Source organism: Xiphophorus couchianus, chromosome 15, assembly GCF_001444195.1.
Source record: "Xiphophorus couchianus chromosome 15, X_couchianus-1.0, whole genome shotgun sequence".
Classification (NCBI taxonomy): Eukaryota; Metazoa; Chordata; class Actinopteri; order Cyprinodontiformes; family Poeciliidae; genus Xiphophorus; species Xiphophorus couchianus.
This window is the reverse complement of record NC_040242.1, coordinates 3,188,221-3,206,868: the sequence shown is the minus strand read 5'-3', so window position 1 is coordinate 3,206,868 and position 18,648 is coordinate 3,188,221. Positions and strand designations below refer to the sequence as shown.

The 18,648-nt window shown below is 38.6% G+C and overlaps 1 protein-coding gene across 1 annotated transcript in view; it reads right to left on the bottom strand.

Moving 5' to 3' along the window:
• The window catches only part of galnt14 (UDP-N-acetyl-alpha-D-galactosamine:polypeptide N-acetylgalactosaminyltransferase 14 (GalNAc-T14)), a 137,224-nt gene that overhangs the window by 26,194 nt on the left and 92,382 nt on the right, over positions 1 to 18,648 (bottom strand). Inside the window, exons 4-8 of the mRNA XM_028039997.1 lie at positions 16,912 to 16,979; positions 15,467 to 15,532; positions 9,610 to 9,731; positions 2,984 to 3,071; positions 693 to 777 (exon numbers count right to left, since the gene is read on the bottom strand). Coding sequence (XP_027895798.1) covers positions 693 to 777; positions 2,984 to 3,071; positions 9,610 to 9,731; positions 15,467 to 15,532; positions 16,912 to 16,979 — 429 coding nt within the window. The remainder of the gene's footprint in view (positions 1 to 692; positions 778 to 2,983; positions 3,072 to 9,609; positions 9,732 to 15,466; positions 15,533 to 16,911; positions 16,980 to 18,648) is intronic.

Here is an 18,648-nt window from a genome sequence, read left to right as displayed (position 1 = left end):
ATCTAAGTGATTTAAATTAGGCAGTAATAAAATAAATCAACCTCCAAATGAACACAATGTTCTCAATAACATTTTCCAAGAAGACAAAGTTAGTTTGGATAGTTTTTTACCTTTCGTGAAGAAAATCAAAAATAAAAAAATGCTTTTTTGTATTTACTATGGTTATCTTTAAGCAATATTACAATAGGTTTGATCATGTAAAACATTTAAAAGCTATTATTATACATTTTCACAGCTTTGTATGTTTCAAAGCCTGAAAATAAACAATATAAACCTGACAGAAGTTTCTCTTGGGATTCAACATGTCCAAAGAAATATAAACGTGGTTTACAGACAAAATGAAGATTAAAGGTTGTTCAAAGCTTAAACCTGTTTACTCTTAGAAATGATGTTAGGTACTTTAATTTCTGTTTATGTGGCTCTTCTGAGGAATCCATCTACAAAAGCATCAGTAATAAACATGTTAACATCAGAACTGGAATGTAAAAAAACTGTTTAAACCTTGAACGGCAAAATTAATAATGGAAAACTTCAGATGAAAGCCAAACTTCACAACCCACAAGAGCAGATCAGCTATTAAGCGTGTTAATGTTTGAGGTCAGGGCGGCTCTGACTGGTCCTCAGTGTAGGCACCTTTCCATATTATACATAAAGTTTTATTGGGTCAGGATTTAATGTGTTCTGTGCATTACTTGATCGGCTGGGTCGGGTCGGTCCGGCGTGCTTTCTGCTCCGATGTTAACTGCTCCCACTTAAAATGGAGACTCCAGTCAAACCCTGAGTGATAAAAACAGAAAAGTGTGTAAGCATCACATAATGCTGCAAATAGCCAACAGCCTTAATGTGCAATGGCTTAAAGAATGAATGTTGGCATGTGAAAATAAAGCCAATTATCACGTTTAATCAGAAGTTCCTCTGTGAAATAAAAAAAGAGAAGAGAAAGTAAATGTTTCAGATGCAGAAACTTTTAAACCTATTCATGAAACTTGTTTGAAATCTGAAGTGCCATGTTCCAACTCGTTACTTTGTGACAGTAAAGATTAAAGTTCATCTGAATAAAAGGTCATTTAAAGTGTTTAACCAGAAAGTAAAACAAGTTGAGGAAATATATAAAAAAAATAGTAAATCTAAAGCCTCATATAAACTAAACCCTGACTTTTTTATTTATTTTACATCATATTTAGAGTTCCTCACTGAATTTTCTGAACCATTTGAAAGGTTTCTGGCCGTTTAATTTTACATGTTTGACCAAGCTTATGAAACTATTGATGTATTTAAGTGTTTGAGTTATCAAATAAATCTGTAATTCAGTAAATTTATGTCTGTGTTTAAAAAAATAAACATTTCATGTCAGTTCCACTGTTTTTCTGTCAGATCTGTTTCGATAATGAACCGCAGATATTGGTATTGGAAGTGAAAACAGTGGATCGGTGCATCCCAAATATAAACTGAGATAAAAAAATAATATGCCAAAATGTGACAAAAATAAAATCTGGACCACTAAAAATCCATGTTCAAGGGATCGTTTTATGTTGGGAGCCACCGTTTTATCTCCAGTTGAAAGCTCTTTATGAAATGATCTCTGACCATCGATCCTCTGCGTGTAGCTGGGATTGGGCTGGAGAGGACTATTATCACCACTGACTGGCATTGATTGCAGCCACCCAGTGAGGAAGATGAGGATAAGACAGGATAATAGCAGGAAACAGGAAGTTTAAAGCTCTTGGGAGAGATTGGCTGCTGAAATGATGATGGGTGACAGAACACTGAATTATTTTCTATCCATTTTGTTTCAGCTCAGGTGAAGCTACAAAAACCTGTCAGGCTTAAAATAAGGAAGATTTTTCAGGATTTCTGATATATTATCAAACTATGAGCTGTTATTGAGTAATTTATTCAATCTGATCCATCAATAATTCATAATTACCTTTTACATTTGCATAAGAACCAGGGAATACAAAGGAGGAAAAAACCTATTAGAATTTATTGATGATTGGTTTTTAGAAATAAACACAATAACAAATATCATTGGTTGATAAATTCTCCAAGTAATTATTGGAATAAACAATAAAATTATTTTGAGACCATTTTCAATAAATATATTAATAATGGTATAATAATGCAAGTTGGCCCTCTCAAAAACTAATACATTAAAATTTTGTTAATAATATTTAACACTGGAACTGGAAATATCCAAAATAAAACACGACAACCAAAATCAATAAATAAACAGAAATAAAAATCATAAACAGCCAAATCCATAAATAAAGTAGATTATTATGTCGCTGTAAACAAAATAGCCCTCCAAAAATTTTAATCATCAGAATGGAAATTATTGAGCTCATTTTAATCTTTAATGAAATTAATTGATTAATTGCTTATTGCGACAGAAACAATAGTTGAGTTTTTTATGGTTCTTTTCAAAAACTTTACATTTTATTTCAGTTCATAGTTGTATCCTGCCGAGAAGAAAATTTAAGTTTTGTTATTTAATTTGAAGTAAAAACAAATCAGAAAGTCAACAACAACACAATCTAGACCCGACAAATCGAGCTGAGAGAATGCTGCTGCTTATATAGAATGAATCCATCGGCTTTTAACGTCTGTGCTTAAGCTTTACATTGTAAAAACTCCTCAAACTGAAAGGGAACCTGTGCACGAGTACTCATGTTGAGGTGTTTGACTGTCGAGCACATTTCAAATACAAGCTCCTATTGAAGGAAACAAACTACCCAGCGTCCGCTGGGACTCCAGCAAGAAAGGAAAAACGAACACAGAGAGCGAGGAAGCTGAAAGGAAAATATTTCAAAGGCGTTTGAGCTCCAGAGCAGAGAGAGCAGGTTCATGAACCCATCATGAAGGGCCCGCTCATAAATCAGAAACCCTCAGGGGTTTCTCTCTGCCATCAAAAGATACCCTGAAGGCACCTCAAAGCCATTTTTATTTTTCTGACTGAAGGTGGGAGAAAAGCATTTCCTCATACCTCCACGGAGGTCCGCTGAGGCCGCCACATAGGCGAAGGTGTCCATGTTGATGATATCGATGACAGGGCTGACCACACGAGTTGGATCCTGGGTACAAAATGAAAAACAAACACATTTTCACCCAAAGTTTGAGTTGTGAAGGACAAACAGGGGAAAAACTGACTAAATGAGAAGGAAAATGTAAATTAAAACAAAGACGGATGCTGCATCAGCATTCCCGTCTTCACACTCTGTTCCAATAAATGACATTTCCAGTTCAGTGTGTGTTCATCTGTCTGTGAAAGTTGCAGTACACTTCAAGGTCATGATAATTCTCACACTGGAAGGAACTTTCAGTCATTTGGCAGCAATCATGCAAGAAGCAGTAACTGTGGTGAGAGTGACCGCTATTTCTGTTCTTTTCAATTCAGTGTCATTACATTCACTTTGCTGATGAAAGAAAGGAGAAATACAAAAACCTAGGATGGATTCAGAAAGAACAGAACTTTTAATAAACTCTCAAGGGTTAAAAGGTCAAAATAAATGGTTTTTATTTTTATACATGATGGCCAGAGGGAGGAAAATTGATTAAAGAAGACAGTTAAAAATTATATTTACAAGAATTAGAAGCAATCTGCATTGCATAGCCACACCAACTGCTTCACCAATAAGCTCCAATGACAATGACACACTTTAGTCTTCAAGGGTATGCTTGAAGCAATTGACCTAGAAATGTTCACTTATAGCTGTTTTATGATAGCTTTGGGATATTTCTTTGTCAGACCCCCTTTACAGTGGTTTAAAACCTTATTTCCAGCAGTCCTGTTCAGTACGCTTTAACTGAACTCTAGTTTATTTGGATAGAAAATCAGATTAGTTTGGTGAGGTATGAATGCATAATCAAACTCTGAAGTGGACCAAAAGAGGTAAAAAGCTAGGTTGAAGTGAATTCTAGTGACTGTAGATCACTCCAAAATCAATCAGTGGACTACAGTGCAGGGCATTCTGGGTAGATACAACCAAAACAAATATGCTAGCTTGGCACTCGTGGGAGAAATGGCTAATGGTCTTTTACCAAAGACAAAAGAGAAATTCTCTAACCGCTAAAGTCTAACGCTTCTCCATTTTTGTTTCCATTTTGTGATGAAAGAAGGTGCACTCTGTGTCTTCTTCAGGGTTTTTATGTTGTTTCCTTTCTTGGTTCAGCGCCCCCACAGGCAGGGATGGGGACAGGTTGCTCAAACGGTTTGGTTGGTTGGTTGACACAGTGCAGTGTGACAGAGAACCACAGCAGCTACAAAAGTAAAAAATGTTGCAATTTTGGCTCCCAATCAAACCGAATCTATTGGAATTGTCAAGAAAATCCGAGCTCATCCCACTTCCCCATGCTGGAGATTTTAGTTTAACAGTAATAATAAATAAAGTTATCTTTAAAATGAATCACTCAAGTGACATCAAGGCCCAACAGTAGACTTAAGTGTCAATAAAGTTAGTTTAACAGTAATAATAAATAAAATTATCTTTAAAATGAATCACTCAAGTGACATCTAGGCCCAGCATTAGACTTAAGTGTCAATAAAATAAATCTAGTTGTGTGTGTTGTTTTTGTCTCATGCAAACTTTGCTTTAATTCTACTTTTTTCTATCTAATCATAAGAAATCATAGTCAGTCAGAGAGAGTCATTAAACAGGAAAAGCAGGTTTCCTGGAAAAAGAGGAAGTTTCCAGCCTGCAGATTTATAAAAATAGCTGAGACTATTTTAAAGCATGAAAGTTTTAAAAAATTAAATCTAAACATTATTAGTAATTGGATAAGATTCAAAGTAAAATACTTATATGAATATTGGTTTACTTGTAATAATACACTTATATTTGTGGGAACTACAAGAAAAACAAGTAACTGTAACTTTAGTAGTAAATAATTAGAATCATGTATTATTCTTGGTTTCTTTTCAGAAAAACATCTGTAATAACTCACATTAAGATTATAATAAGAATAATTAATAAGTTATGGTTATAAAATCATAAATGAATGATAGATCAGAGAAGCTGAAGAAAATAAATGTGATATAAGTTATGGTTATAAAATTATAAATGAATGCTAAATCAGAGAAGCTAAAGAAAATAAATGTGATATAAGTTATGGTTATAAAATTATAAATGAATGCTAAATCAGAGAAGCTAAAGAAAATAAATGTGATATAAATGTGATTTTGACATTAAACTTGAAATGGTGTAAAAAGGTGTAACTGCAATTAAACATCACTGATATGTTGGAGGTAGAGAGTAGGTGAAAGGTTGTGCAGGCAAGGGAAACAGGAGGTTGAGCAGCCCTGAGACATTGGCACAGACATCATGACATGATGTCTCTTAAGACAGTGACGGATATGAGATCATCTGTCTAAGCAGACAGATAAACCCTATATAAGGTGGGTGCAAAAGAGGAACCTTTTGTTGGATCCTCCGGGCAGCTTCGAGCCAAGATCGAGATGGACAAAGAACTCTGCAGCTGAAGAAGAGCCGGGGCCACGGAGCCGGAGACTGTCCTGCACATGGAGACCAACCCGTCTGGCCCACAATCTGTGGCTTCGAATCGCACTTCTCTCATCGGCTGGGTTCTGACCCCAAAGACAAAGATGAAGACAAAGACAAGGAAGAAGAACTGGTGCCTTTTTTCCTGCCAGCACCAAGTCCTGTGTGACCTCAGCATCCATGCGGAGAGGAGGCTCATCAGACCTGCGGAGATCCTGGCCTTCGCCGATCAACATCTTCCTCCTGCTGCCACACCTTCTTCATCATCAAGCCAGGTCTGGGGTTCGAAACGCCAAACTCCGTCCGTCTCGCTCTAAGGTTCCTTTTTTAGTACTCAGTATCAGCAGTAGGGAAAGATAGACTAGATGATTGATTTTACTTATTTGATTATTTCTGCTACTGAATTAAGCTGTACTGACCCTTGCAAAAATGCCTTACTAATAAAATATTTAGCATAAAGAAAATCTAAAGATGTTGTGGACATTCAGTTAATGAGTCACCTTAAAGTTCTTTGATGGTTGTAAAATAGCTGTGATGTTTGATTCTGGAGAGGAAGAGGTGGAAAATGTTTTTAGGTTGCTGGTAGCCCATATTTAAAACCTCATCCTTGGGACTCGCCCGAGTCACTAAAACCTACCTGGTTCAATAACAAATGCAAGTTGCAAAATAGAGAACGAGCGACCGTTAACAGGTGTGCTCTGTGAAACTAGTTGGCTGTAGGCTGCTCAGTCTGGCTAATTCACAGGGGGAAGAAGGGTGGGACACCTGGATGTAGGCCGTCAGATAACCAGGCGAATCGTTTCTCGAAACCAGCTTAAACAGAGTTTACTTCAGTTCTGGACAGGGTAAATCCCAGCAGATTTAGGAAACTCAACGGACCCGTTAGACGGAGAGCTGGTAGCACATCTCCCCTCTCAGAAGAGGAAGTACGAGAGTGAGAGAGTAGAGACAGAAAGGAGGGGGGGGGTGTTGCGCAACAACAGAATGCAGAATAAAGGTTAAAAGGTCTTCATTTACAGGAACTCGGTGTCCTCACTCAGACCTTTAGGACATACAAATCAATAAACGTTCAGCTTCAAAATGCATGTAAGCATGGCTATGCTGGTTGCTGGGAGACCAAAGGATATTGTAAGTTTTTCATATTGCAGTTTAAACGCATGAAGGCGATGTCACAGAAAACATCCACTGTAACCCAACAAAAGAGAGTGTATCCTTGCATTACTCCTATAGAAATCCTGCGTTTAAATCTAAATCATTTTAAAGTTAGCGCTCCCAACATGACAACCCTTTATAGCCCACATATTTCCACCTCTGATGACATAGTTTGCTCTTTACAAGAATAAAAGTAAAAATTTTCCATCACACTTTCACTAACACTGCCAGACGTGGCCCCCTTGTTAAATCATGTGATGTCCCTCTATTAGTTTGGTCAAACGGCTGGATGCGCCTTCAGCCGGTGATATTACAGAGCAGGTGGAGCGGTTCTGGACCATTAGCTGCAGGGTCAGTGCAAGGGGACGTGGGCAGCTTCCCACCGTAGCTCCAGCCACATCACAGAGCGCTGCGGCTGCTTTAATAGCTGTTAGGGTAATGACACTGTGCAGCACTCAGGGAGAAGCATTCGTGACATTAGTGTTGTAATTGGATGACTGTTATTTTCAAATCACTCCGGAGCAGTTTCTTAATTCCAGTCATTTTGTTTTTTCCACCTAATTTAAAATGAGAACATCTTATGGCTGGGCTGAGAGCATCCTGACCCCAAAACAATCTGCGTCGTCCTCATCATCACCATCTATTATCGCCCATCTTCATGTTTCTCTCCTGTGTCACATCTAGCTTATTAGCTTTGCTCCCAGATTTTTCCACAACTTGCTCCCTGTAAACAGCATGTTTTAATTTTCCCATCTTTCGTAAAGGATCAATTCATTTGTCATGTTTTTGAATTTCATCCTGTTGCATAAGTATGTTTCTAAAGGTTTCTTAAAGAGAAGAAAGCTTTTCAAGGAGAATATTTGAACTCAGGAAACAGTTGATAGAGTGGAAACGTTACTCCTCGTTGTTTATGCAGCTTTGTTCACAGATTACTCATGAGAAAAAACAAAAGGAGAGCAACAAAGCAATGGAAACTGTTTTGAACCACATAACTAATGTTTCACAGATTTTTCTGTATGAAAATTAATGGGAGAAACTCTAGAAATGTACAATAATCCCCAAAGTCCAGACGAATCAGTGACGGACAAGAATTGATTTCACCTTGTAAAATATATATTTTTATAAACTGAGTTGGTGGAAATAACATAGTTAGTAGTAAAAAAAAGTGTAATTATTGTAAACTACCTGACTGTTTTATTTATTGCACAATTTGTAGCAGCCCAGTGATGTTTTTCTGAACTACACGTTATGTCCCATCATCATCTCAAATTACATGGAATGAGACTCCGTCTAAAAACGCTTATAACTTCCTATTTCCATATTTCAAACACCAAATATACCTATGTGCATTAAACATCTTAGTACTACTGCAGAAGCTAACATCTACAGATTTCCTTGTTTCTGCTCTTCTGGGTTCAGCCAATCAGCACGAAGGAAAGTGAATTCTCCTCCCAGATTGGCTGGTTTGCAAACATCACCTTCAACAGTGTAAACAGAACGTCTGCATAAATAAAGGCTACAAGTAAGTAATTTGCAAAATGTCATTCTTAGTGAACTGGTCGATAAGTTGCTGAAATAAAGAACTTTTCAATATTTTTTTTTTTCTTATGAACCTGCATTGACTTATGGACCTTGTTGCAGCTGAGTGGCAGAAATAAAGGGAAAATTATAACTGACAAAGAAGATGTTAAAAACAAAATATTGTTGTTAAATGATCTGCTGTGAATGATGAAACTATGATATTTGATCCTGAGTTATTAATAAAATTCTCCATCACGATGACTGAAAGCTATAGGAATTAAGATAAATTGAAATACTGGTAAGATTTCAGCTCTCTATCAAAAAGACAGACAATTATTTTAAATGTGATCGGATTTTAGAGCGGTGTGGGGTCCTGCTGACCCAGATCAATACTTCATACATTTAAATCTAAATATACGACTATAAAATGACCGGAGCGGACAGTGACAAACGACTTGTTGTGCATTAAAACACACGTACGCACGCTGTGGGAATGAATAACGATGACGTTGACACTGCAGCCCAAACACATCTGGCTCTTAGGTGGATTTAATTATTGATCCGTCTCTACACAGGGAGATCAAAGGTCTTTAATACCAACAAAGGATCTGCTGACTTGATGAATCGGTGGAAAAAAACTCAGGAAATGAGAGGACACAGAGAGAAGAAGGTGAAGAAGAACTTGAGAGTGGCTGTTTGCAATGAATAAAAGTAGAAAAAAAGTTATGAAACAATAGCAAAGACAAGAATGTCACAGGAAAGGAGGAAAAAGCGTCAAACTCCAGTCCTGGTGTGAATCACACCAATAGATTATTAATATGACTCTCTTCAGTTAAAAAATATAAAACCAAAATTTCACCAAGTCTATAAACAAAAAATAGTTTTGATATTTTAGACTTGAACATGTGAGAATTAAACTAAAGAAAAGAAAGAGAGGTGATTTGTTTGAATTAAATAAATAGTAAAAATGTGATGGCAACAGGTGAAGTCTGGCGATAAATGGAGGAAAATAACTGCAGGCGAAGAGAGCGGTGACAAACAAGAGCAGGAGTGATGGAAAAGGAGAAAGAAAAGATGTAAAACTGGAAGAACTGACAAGTGCCAAAACAGGAGCAGACAGATAAGAGAGGAAAGGGCAGTTAAAGGCAGGCGGCACACAAAGAGGAGACACAAACAACGGAGGCTGGCGGTTGAGCGTGGGGAAGGAGAAAGTGCAGCACTTATTCCTTAATGAGAGGCAATCAGAGAGACGGCTACTTTCACAATGAACACATTTCATTCCTGAGGCAACTGCAAACACAAAAACACTATCAGAGGTTTTTCATGGGGTTTCTAAGCTTAAAGGAACTCTGCAGATGTTACTGGAGCTGCTGATCCCAGTTTTTGGAGAGGGTTCAATCATTCCAGCTGTGTTGGTTAGCATAATGAGGCTGCAGCTCACCTGTTTGATCCTCTGCAGCAGGGGGGGCAGCCAGTCTTTGTTGACCTCACAGTGGCTGTCCAGGAAGGTCAGGACTTTGGCCCTGGCAGCGTCGGCCCCTCGCACTCTGGACCGGATCAGGCCTGATGCAGGAACACAAACAAAACGACACGTTAAGAGCTTCTGGCATCTTATGGTAATTTCATAATGTGACAAGTGTGATTTCTTCAAATTAACTCATGAATAAAACTGACCATGTTTTCATTTTAATTGCTTGCTTGCCAAGCAGACTGGACACTGCTCCAAAAGCAGGAAGTAGAATGTAGCACAAGGCATTATGGGTAAATTCAACCAAAACAACACCTGAGTCTAGAGCAAGCAGAAGAAATTTCTTGTGGTTTTCTTTTTATCAAAGACAAAGGAAAAATCCTACAATCCGTAACATCTGACTCAATTTTGGTTTGCATTTCATGAAGAATGAAGTTGCGCTCAGTCTTCTTCAGTGGTTCTTGGTGCAGCGCCGCCACAGGTGAGGAGGGGAACAGGTTTTTCAACGGTTTGGTTGGTTTGACTCAGTGCCATGAGAGACAGAACCACAGCAGCTGGAAATTTAACAAATGTTACAATCAAACTGAGTCTGCTGGACTATCAGGTGTGAAAACAAACTGACACTCAAGATTTGCTGTAGTCATATTTACCCATAATGCCGTGTGCTGTAGTCCACTTCCTGCTTTTGAAACGGTCTCTGGTCTGCTTGGTGTTCACATATGGATTTGAACCGTACAAAAGTTGAATTCAACCCAACTGAGACCGAAATGGGAGTCCATATTTTTGGACTGATTACACATGCACACCTCCCCAAACAAACCAGATCTTCTAGGAAAACGAACTGGAGTTGGATTAAAGCAGACTAAACAGGGCTGCTGTTTAGTCTGCCTGAAAAAGCAACAAGGCGTGGTGGGAATGGAACCATCAGCCTCGGCGGTGCGAGTGCCTTGCTGCATGTATTGACATCTGATCCCTCCCTCTCAGGCCGTAGCTGGCCTCCTGGCTCAGAGACAGTCAGCGGAGGGGAAAATCGATGCGAGCTCTTAGAGGCGCTGTCAGACATGGAGACAACCTTTTAACAGCCGCATCACACTCTGCATGTACGTGTCAGGCTTCGTCTGGGAGAAAAGCTTTGTTTGTTCACTTCTAAAGGACAGAAACAGAAAAGTGAAGGAAGAGACTCGATGTGTGTGTGTGTCGGGTGACTTGAGGTCGTTTTTAAATGTGTGTGTGTGTGTGTGTGTGTAAGTAAATGAGCTAGTTAGGGAGGTCTCCCTGATGGTGGCCAGTGTTCTCCTCTATTTGGTGTAAATGGTCTAATCCAGGGGTGGGCAACTCCAGGCCTCGAGGGCCGGACTCCTGCAACTTTTAGATGCATCTCTACTTCAACACACCTGAGTCAAATAATGAGGTCATTAGCAGGACTCTGGAGAACCTGACTGCACTTGGGAGGTGATTCAGCTGCTGGATTCAAGTGTGTTGGACCAGGGAGACTTGCAAGAGTTGCAGGACACCGGCCCTCGAGGACCAGGATTGCCCACCCCTGGTCTAATCAATACTCCCTGACACATAGATATATCCTGCGTGAATGTGTCTTTTCATTCAGTGTGCACACACGTGCACGGCTGAGTGTGCACAGCGCCGAGGGTCCATTGTGTTTGTGTGTGTCGGTGACATTGTACAAGGGGCCGTGAAGTTCCACGCAGAGCAGTTAGGCCGGGGCTCAGCCAATTAAAAATCCCATTTCATCCTCAATAAGGCTTTATTTTCTGGATGGATGGACCCACACACATAAACGGAGCCACACGCAGGCCGGCACAAACACTGACGGAGGAATAAAGTGACCCGAGTCGGCAGCCGATTACTTAGATGCACATAAACACATTCAGAGCCGACTCAGTGTACAGAGATGATCTTTAATCTCTGCTGATAATCCACAGCTGCACTCTACTCTCACTCTGAGCTTCTTCCTCTCTGCTAACAGGAACACACTTTAGGTTGACAGTAACGCTGAATGTGAGGTTCATTTTGCAAGAGGAGGTGGTTTTAATTTTTGTTTTAACCTTTATTTAAGGAAAGCCTGATAAAGATGAATGTTTTTTCCTGGGAGTCCAGACTCTTCTGAAGAAAGATCAACAGTCCAGAAGTTTCTGACAGAGATTAGACTGAAGCAGCTCTACCAAAAGAGACTGAGCAAGTGGGATTCAAGTCACAGTCACTTACCAAAAACATGTTTTGAGAAACAATTTTGTACTAATCACTAATCCATCATTTTATTTCTATCACAACTGTTAGAAACAATCAGCATATTTTCTGCTTTTTGCCTGAAAATGACACAAATGACTCTAATATATCTCAGGAACTACAAGGTTTTTTGAATCACTCAGTGTTTAAAATAAAGGCAAGACTCCAGAGAGTTTTTCAAAGATCTAAAAATAAACATAAATGAAATATGTAAACAGTAAATGAATATGGCAAGCAGTAGAAAAAATGTTTTGCTTAAAAAAATCTACTTTGTTATGGGAATAACCCTTTGAATACACCAGCCAATAGCGAGTCAACTAGCATTGCATCTTGATATTTCAGCCCAGCTGCATATTCTTTCGAATATTTTAGATGCTCAAAATAGAATATCTGTATTTTTACGAACAATATGATAATTTTCTCCCATTAAAAATGCTTTGGATTAGGTTGAGGTCAATGTTGATGCAAGAAGCGAGAGGATTTATCGGGCCAGCAAGTCTCTGAAGCATAAACCATCTGTGGTTGACAGAGAAGACACACAGAGCCAGACTGGTGAGCTTTTATGACCATTAAAAAGATAATCAAGTCAAAAAGCCTAAAGCCATAAACTATTAACAAGCCAGACTGATGAAACCTGCTCCTGTGAGTCTGTAATGAAATCCTTCAGCACAACTGTTTGCTTTGTCTTCGAGACAAAGAGGTGAGGCGAAGGCAGGAGAAACTCACCAGGCTGGGAAGGACAGAAACCAGGGAGATGTCAAGCAAACAGTAACAGGAAGGAGCGGCGGGATCAGACGGGGCAGGGACACTTTAGAGGGGTGAAGACTATTATTTTCCAGCTGTAATGTGAGTTCAAATGGCACTGGTCTCATCAAACTTCAACAAGCCTGCTGGAGTGGCTTGTAAGTGTTTTCTTCTTCTGCTTTTCCCTGTGAGGAAACTGCTCCGACCTCAGGAAGCAGTCTGCATCAAAACCAAAGTCTTTTCCTTCAAACACTTTAAACTTTAAACTGGTCATTTCCTGCTTTAACAGGTAAACCAGGAGCAGGCGCTTTATTTACTTTATGTGCTTCAGGTTTAGATCTGTTCATCTCTATCATTGTCATGAGGTGTAATGGTGGGTGGTGAGGCAGACGCAGTGGAACCAGATTCTAATGAAAAACAATGATATTTAATGATGAGAATTGAACACAGTCCAAAAAACCAGGCAGCACTGCTGAGCGGAAAACCAGGACTCAACACAGGTAGCAACTGGCTACACGAATGGACATGAATACAACTGACAACGTAGACAAAACGACTGACTTGACAAGGACCCGAAGATGAACAAGGATCACAGGTGGAGCTAAATACACAGAGGGTAATCAAGGAAACGAGACACACCAGGGAACAATCAAGGGTCAGACGGACAACATGGAGACTCAGAGACACAGAAAACTCAAAATAAATACAGAGAAAACACAGATCCTGACAATCATGTGGCTTTTATTTTCTATTATTGCTCCAGTTTTATGATGTGTTTTATTGATCTCTTATCTGTGGTTCCTGAGAGCCGCTTAGCAACATTTATTCATAACAGTCGGTCAAATATCTGAAATAGCAACAAAAACATCTCTGTTTTACACCCGTGACCATTATCATGGGAAAAGTAAATATACCCTCACTGCTTCAGGGAAGCAGCTTGATATCAGCTTTATTAACTGATCATCATCATAGTGACACTGATAAAATAAAAGCAGTTTTTGTATTTTATGACTCTGGAGCAAAAGGAAAACAATGCCAGGGTTTGTTTTATATTTATTTAACCAGGAAGAGAAACTCATTGAGATTAAAAATCTATTTCCCAAGGAAGTTCTGGACTGTACATCAGGAAAACAAGATAAAAACAAAACAGTTTTAATCTTTAAAACATTTTAAATACAATGTTAGACTAATAAAACTAATTATATAGTCAATGCTGAAAAACAACAACAATGACCACAGGGTAGAAATTTCTGCTGTCCATCAATTCAGGATGCATATTCAGATCATTTTGAGGAACAAAAGATATAAGGAGCTGCAAAACAAGAACCATGAAATAATTTTCTCCCTCAGCAGATGTGTGGCTGTAATGCAGAGCATCATGTTTGGAGAAAAAGAAACATTTCAGCACTAACATCTGTTATCTTGCTAATTATTTGGTCTTGTTTTGAACCTTCAGCCGTGAACTTCTCTGTCTTTCAGAATAAAAATTTTTATATCCAGTTGTCATGTCATGGTCTGGTTTGGACTGGGAACATTTGCTATATCAAAACACATTCGGAAAAATGTGTCTCCATCTTCTACTTAGTGCATCAACTTCTTTTTGGAAAAGTCTCAAGTGTAAACACTTTTTTTGCAAAGCTGAAGAAGTTATTTTGAATTTTGTGCTTTCCATCAACCGTTTCTAATGCAATACTTCAAAAAGCAAAAATGTTGATGGAAACACAGTTAGTGCCGAAGATGAGATCTTCTGTCTGAGATCATTTTCTAGTATATTAACCCACAGCCTCTGCATGTACAGCACTGGGCTCTGGGTAAAGCTAAGTCACTAGCATTGGCTAACCTTCACTGAGAAATAAACAACAAATAAATAATCAAAATCAAACCATGCTCTGTCTTCTTTTGGTTAATAAATGTCAGAAATATCACTTCATTGTTAATTTGACATTAAATAGTACATTTTAAAATATTTAAATAGTTATAGAGGACCCAGAAATGTTATCAATTAATACAATAAACAGACAACGACTCAGAACTTTTTCAGGTGGCTAATCTAAATAAATGACATACAGCTGTAAAAGTAGCGAAATTAATGTTTTCAGTCATGAAACTGGGGAGCCATTTTTACCCAACATCACCTATGAGGTGAAAATGTTTGTGATTTTTAAAATTTGTTCAGCCTCTGTCATTTCAAAGGAACAAACATTCAGTAGCAAAAGGGAATCCCAAATACCAGAGACCTTTAAAAACGTTCTGCCTCCACAGAAAGTCTAAATAAAATAAAATAAATAAAATATTCTTTATTTAATCCCTGAGCTAATACCAGAAGCTTCAACACCTTGAAAGCCATGTACAAACATGCGGATAATCTGCTGCAGGATTAAAAATACATTTTTAAATCTTTACAGAGGCACTTAAAGAGTTTTAAGATGCCAGAGCGCTCATGACCCCATCGCTTTGTCAGCCTGTCAAATTCATTTGTGTATTTTATTTGTATTTTATATTTAATGCATGAAGGCAGCTGGAAATAGATTTCACAGAAAAATGACAAGCAGAGCTAATAGACAACATGTGAAATCAGGAAAACATCTACAAGAACACTGCTCATCAAGTTATTTATGTATTTGGCTCCTTAAATGCTATTTTGATGGAGATTTACTGAGAATTCAGCGGCTGACCAGAATCAAACACAGTTCTCCAAGCTTTTACAGCCAAGTCTGCCTTTGGTGCATATCTTGCTACTGCTGCATGATAGCAAAGACTCATAACTCGTCATGAACACACGACACTCAAACACGAGGAGCCAGAAGACAGCCAAAGGCCGTCAGGCTCCGTGTTGCCATACCTTCTCTCTTGTTGTTGCGAAGACATTTGACTTTAGGCAGTTTGGTGAGAAGCTGGCAGTCGCTTTCTGGAAATAAAGATGAGATAAAAAACAGGATGTAATAAATGTCAGGAGTGCTGTGAGGACGCGGGGTGTGGTGTGTGTCATCAGTTCCTTCACACGCTGCAGGCTGTTTCCAGCTGAAACACTCCACAGCAGCAGGACAACGACTCAGAGCCAGCAGCGTGATGAACGGCATGCTGGGAGCTTCCTGCTGGATTCCTCACTTTATCATCAGGATATGTTCAGTCCACTGGAATATGTTCTCAAAATTGAAAAATTAAACATCAATTTTTAATGCATGTTTTGGCTTTTATGTAGGAATGCGCCGATCCGCTTCTTTCACTTTTGATACCGATATCTTTCAAATGGTTCAGAAAGTTCTCAGTATAATGTAAAATATATAATGAAGCATGATGTTGCTCAGGATAGAGTTAGACTGAATAGATCTGCCCTTATGGATCAAACACATTGTCACCGATACTTGTTCTAGAATTGTATTCAATATCGGGACCGATGCAGATATAAAAATCTGATTGATGCATCTCTGCTTCTTTGCAGATATTTGACTGGATTAGTTTGATATGTTGGAAAAGTAAATCCAGCTTGTTGTTTATCCTGCTGCTGCTCCGCCTTGGGTTATGTGTGTGTGTGTGTGTGTGTGTGTGTGTGTGTGTGTGTGTGTGTGTGTAACACATCAGTCCCTGCTCCTGTCTGTCTGTCCTCTAGCCTCATCTGTCTTGATAATTACTCCACATTCTAAATGTGCCACTATTTAACCTCCATCACTTGGATTCTCATTCAGCTGCTTCCCTCATGTCTCCATCCATCCGGCAGCGAAACGACTGACGAGTCAGGAAACATGAAAAATGACACCAGGAGGCAGGCTAAGGAAACCTGGCTAATGTTGTGTTTACGTCTTACCTTAACTTTAGGTGTGTGTGCATGTGTGTGTGTGTGTGAGTTTCTATGTTTGGTAACTAATGAGTTAAATCCTGTAAAAACGTCTCTTTCCTGCCTCTAAATGTTACTTCACCTTTAATGTATTATAAACGAAGTTTTACCAGAACATTTTTGGCTGCATTAACTGAACCAGGTAATAAACAGCATCTTAAAATGAAGGGCGGGTTAGTTAGTTTCACTTTACTAGTACTAGTTTACTAATAGACAGAAAAAACTACTTATTCCTGTATAATTCCTCTGAACCGTTCTCTCAGTTTCTTTTGTACTTTTCACACAGGTTTTGAGTCTTTCTGAAGACGATAGCGTGTGAACTCTGACCCCTGACACAATTTAATCCCCAAACGAAACACCCAGCTGCTGAGGACGCATTTCTCCATCTGACCTGCTTCGTCTCTGTTTATTTTGGACCTGGAAAAAACCTGCAAGCTGCAGCTGCGACTCACCGTTGTTGCTGAAGTCGTCCACCAGGATGATCTCATGGATTAGATGAACTGGAGTCCGATTCAACACACTGCAGAGGAAACAAAACAGATCATCACTCGTTCAGACACGCCTCCAACATGAGCCTGGAAATGTACAAATTAAAAGAAAGTGTGAAAGTAAATGCCAACCAGCACACACACACACACACTCTCTCAGGTGTTCATAAAGCCATTACATATGCACAGCACAGCGCATGAAACAACATATTGAAAATGTCAGACCAAATTCCTCTTATGAAAATGTATGATGTGTCGCATCTAAAAAACTATTTCATTAGAGCTGGAGATTGAAACATAAAAAATTCATAACTTTTACAGGAAGAAAATGAGAAAATGTGTTTTGTTCTGGGTGGGTTTCTGCTCGATTTTATTTCATTATTTCTACTGTTCAATAACCTTTGTTCATTATCCCCTCTGGATACGAGCGCAGAGGGAGGAAAAGGCAGCAGGACGAGGGGAGAATAAAAACCCAGGATAAAGAAGTGATTAGAATAATGACTGGAATGGGAGGGAAAGAGGAAATATTAAAAAAGAGGTGAAGCAGCGAGTAAAAAAGAAAAATGTAAAAAGCAATAAAAGCATCAGATTACGCATAAGCTCCTGAGAAAAGGAGCAGAGAAGAAGAAAGCAGGAAAAAAGGAAGGAATAAAGTTTTGTCAAACATAGGAAACAGATTCTGAAGGAAAGAAAACAAATGTAATGGAGAAGATCGAGAAGAAAAAAGGATTATTAAAGATTCAGTCTGCAACATCTGAGAAACACAGAAAACACAGGAATAAAAAAAAAACACCAATAAATCATTTTTCATATTGTAACCACAAAGCTTAGTGTTGTTTATGGGATTTTATATGATATAGCTACTTAGAGTAGTGCATAATTGTGAAGTGAAATGAAAATGAATCATGATTTTTAAATATTATTCATCAAAATCTAAAAAGATTGCGATGCATATGAATTTATCTGGCATTATGCTAATATAAGACGTACATTTAACTGAGATTCTGTCAAATTAACTATTTATTTAATTTGCCTTAAATTTTATATTGGAATCATTTCAACAGGTGGGAATATTTATAATATAAGACAGATAAGTAAATAAAATGATAAATGGATCTTAAAATATAACTATTTTAAACAGAAAGAGGGAATATAAGGTGCCTACAGCAAGCAGGTGAGAGTTAAGAGGGGAGAGCAGGTTGGACCCCGGACCCAGCAGGAGGAAAGTGATGGATAGTTGAAGAGACAGGGATGGAGAGATAGGCTGAGATTAAGGAGAGAGGGATAATAAAGGAGAGAGAGAGAGATGGCAGCCTGGTAAGGGAGACAAATAAGCCTGATTGTAACTCTGTTTCTCTGCAGAGCCGAGGGCCGATCGGGAAAGATGGATGAATGGATTGATGAATGAGAGAGAGGAGGAGAGGAGGGAATATGAGGAATGTGTGGGCTTAGGAAAACAGGGAGGAAAGGGAAGGATGGGCTCAAGATGAAGAGAAATAAAGCAGCAAAGAAGTGAAATTTTAAAAAATGGTGGGACTCGTTCCTTCACCGATGCATTAGGTTGGTTCATCAGTTAAAGCATGACTGGTCAAAAATATAGACTGAAAATATAAAATATGATTTATTTTGTAAATAACATCAGAGCTGGTAACAGCATCCACTCAACTTTCAGAGAAATTCACAGCAAAAAGACAGACAATG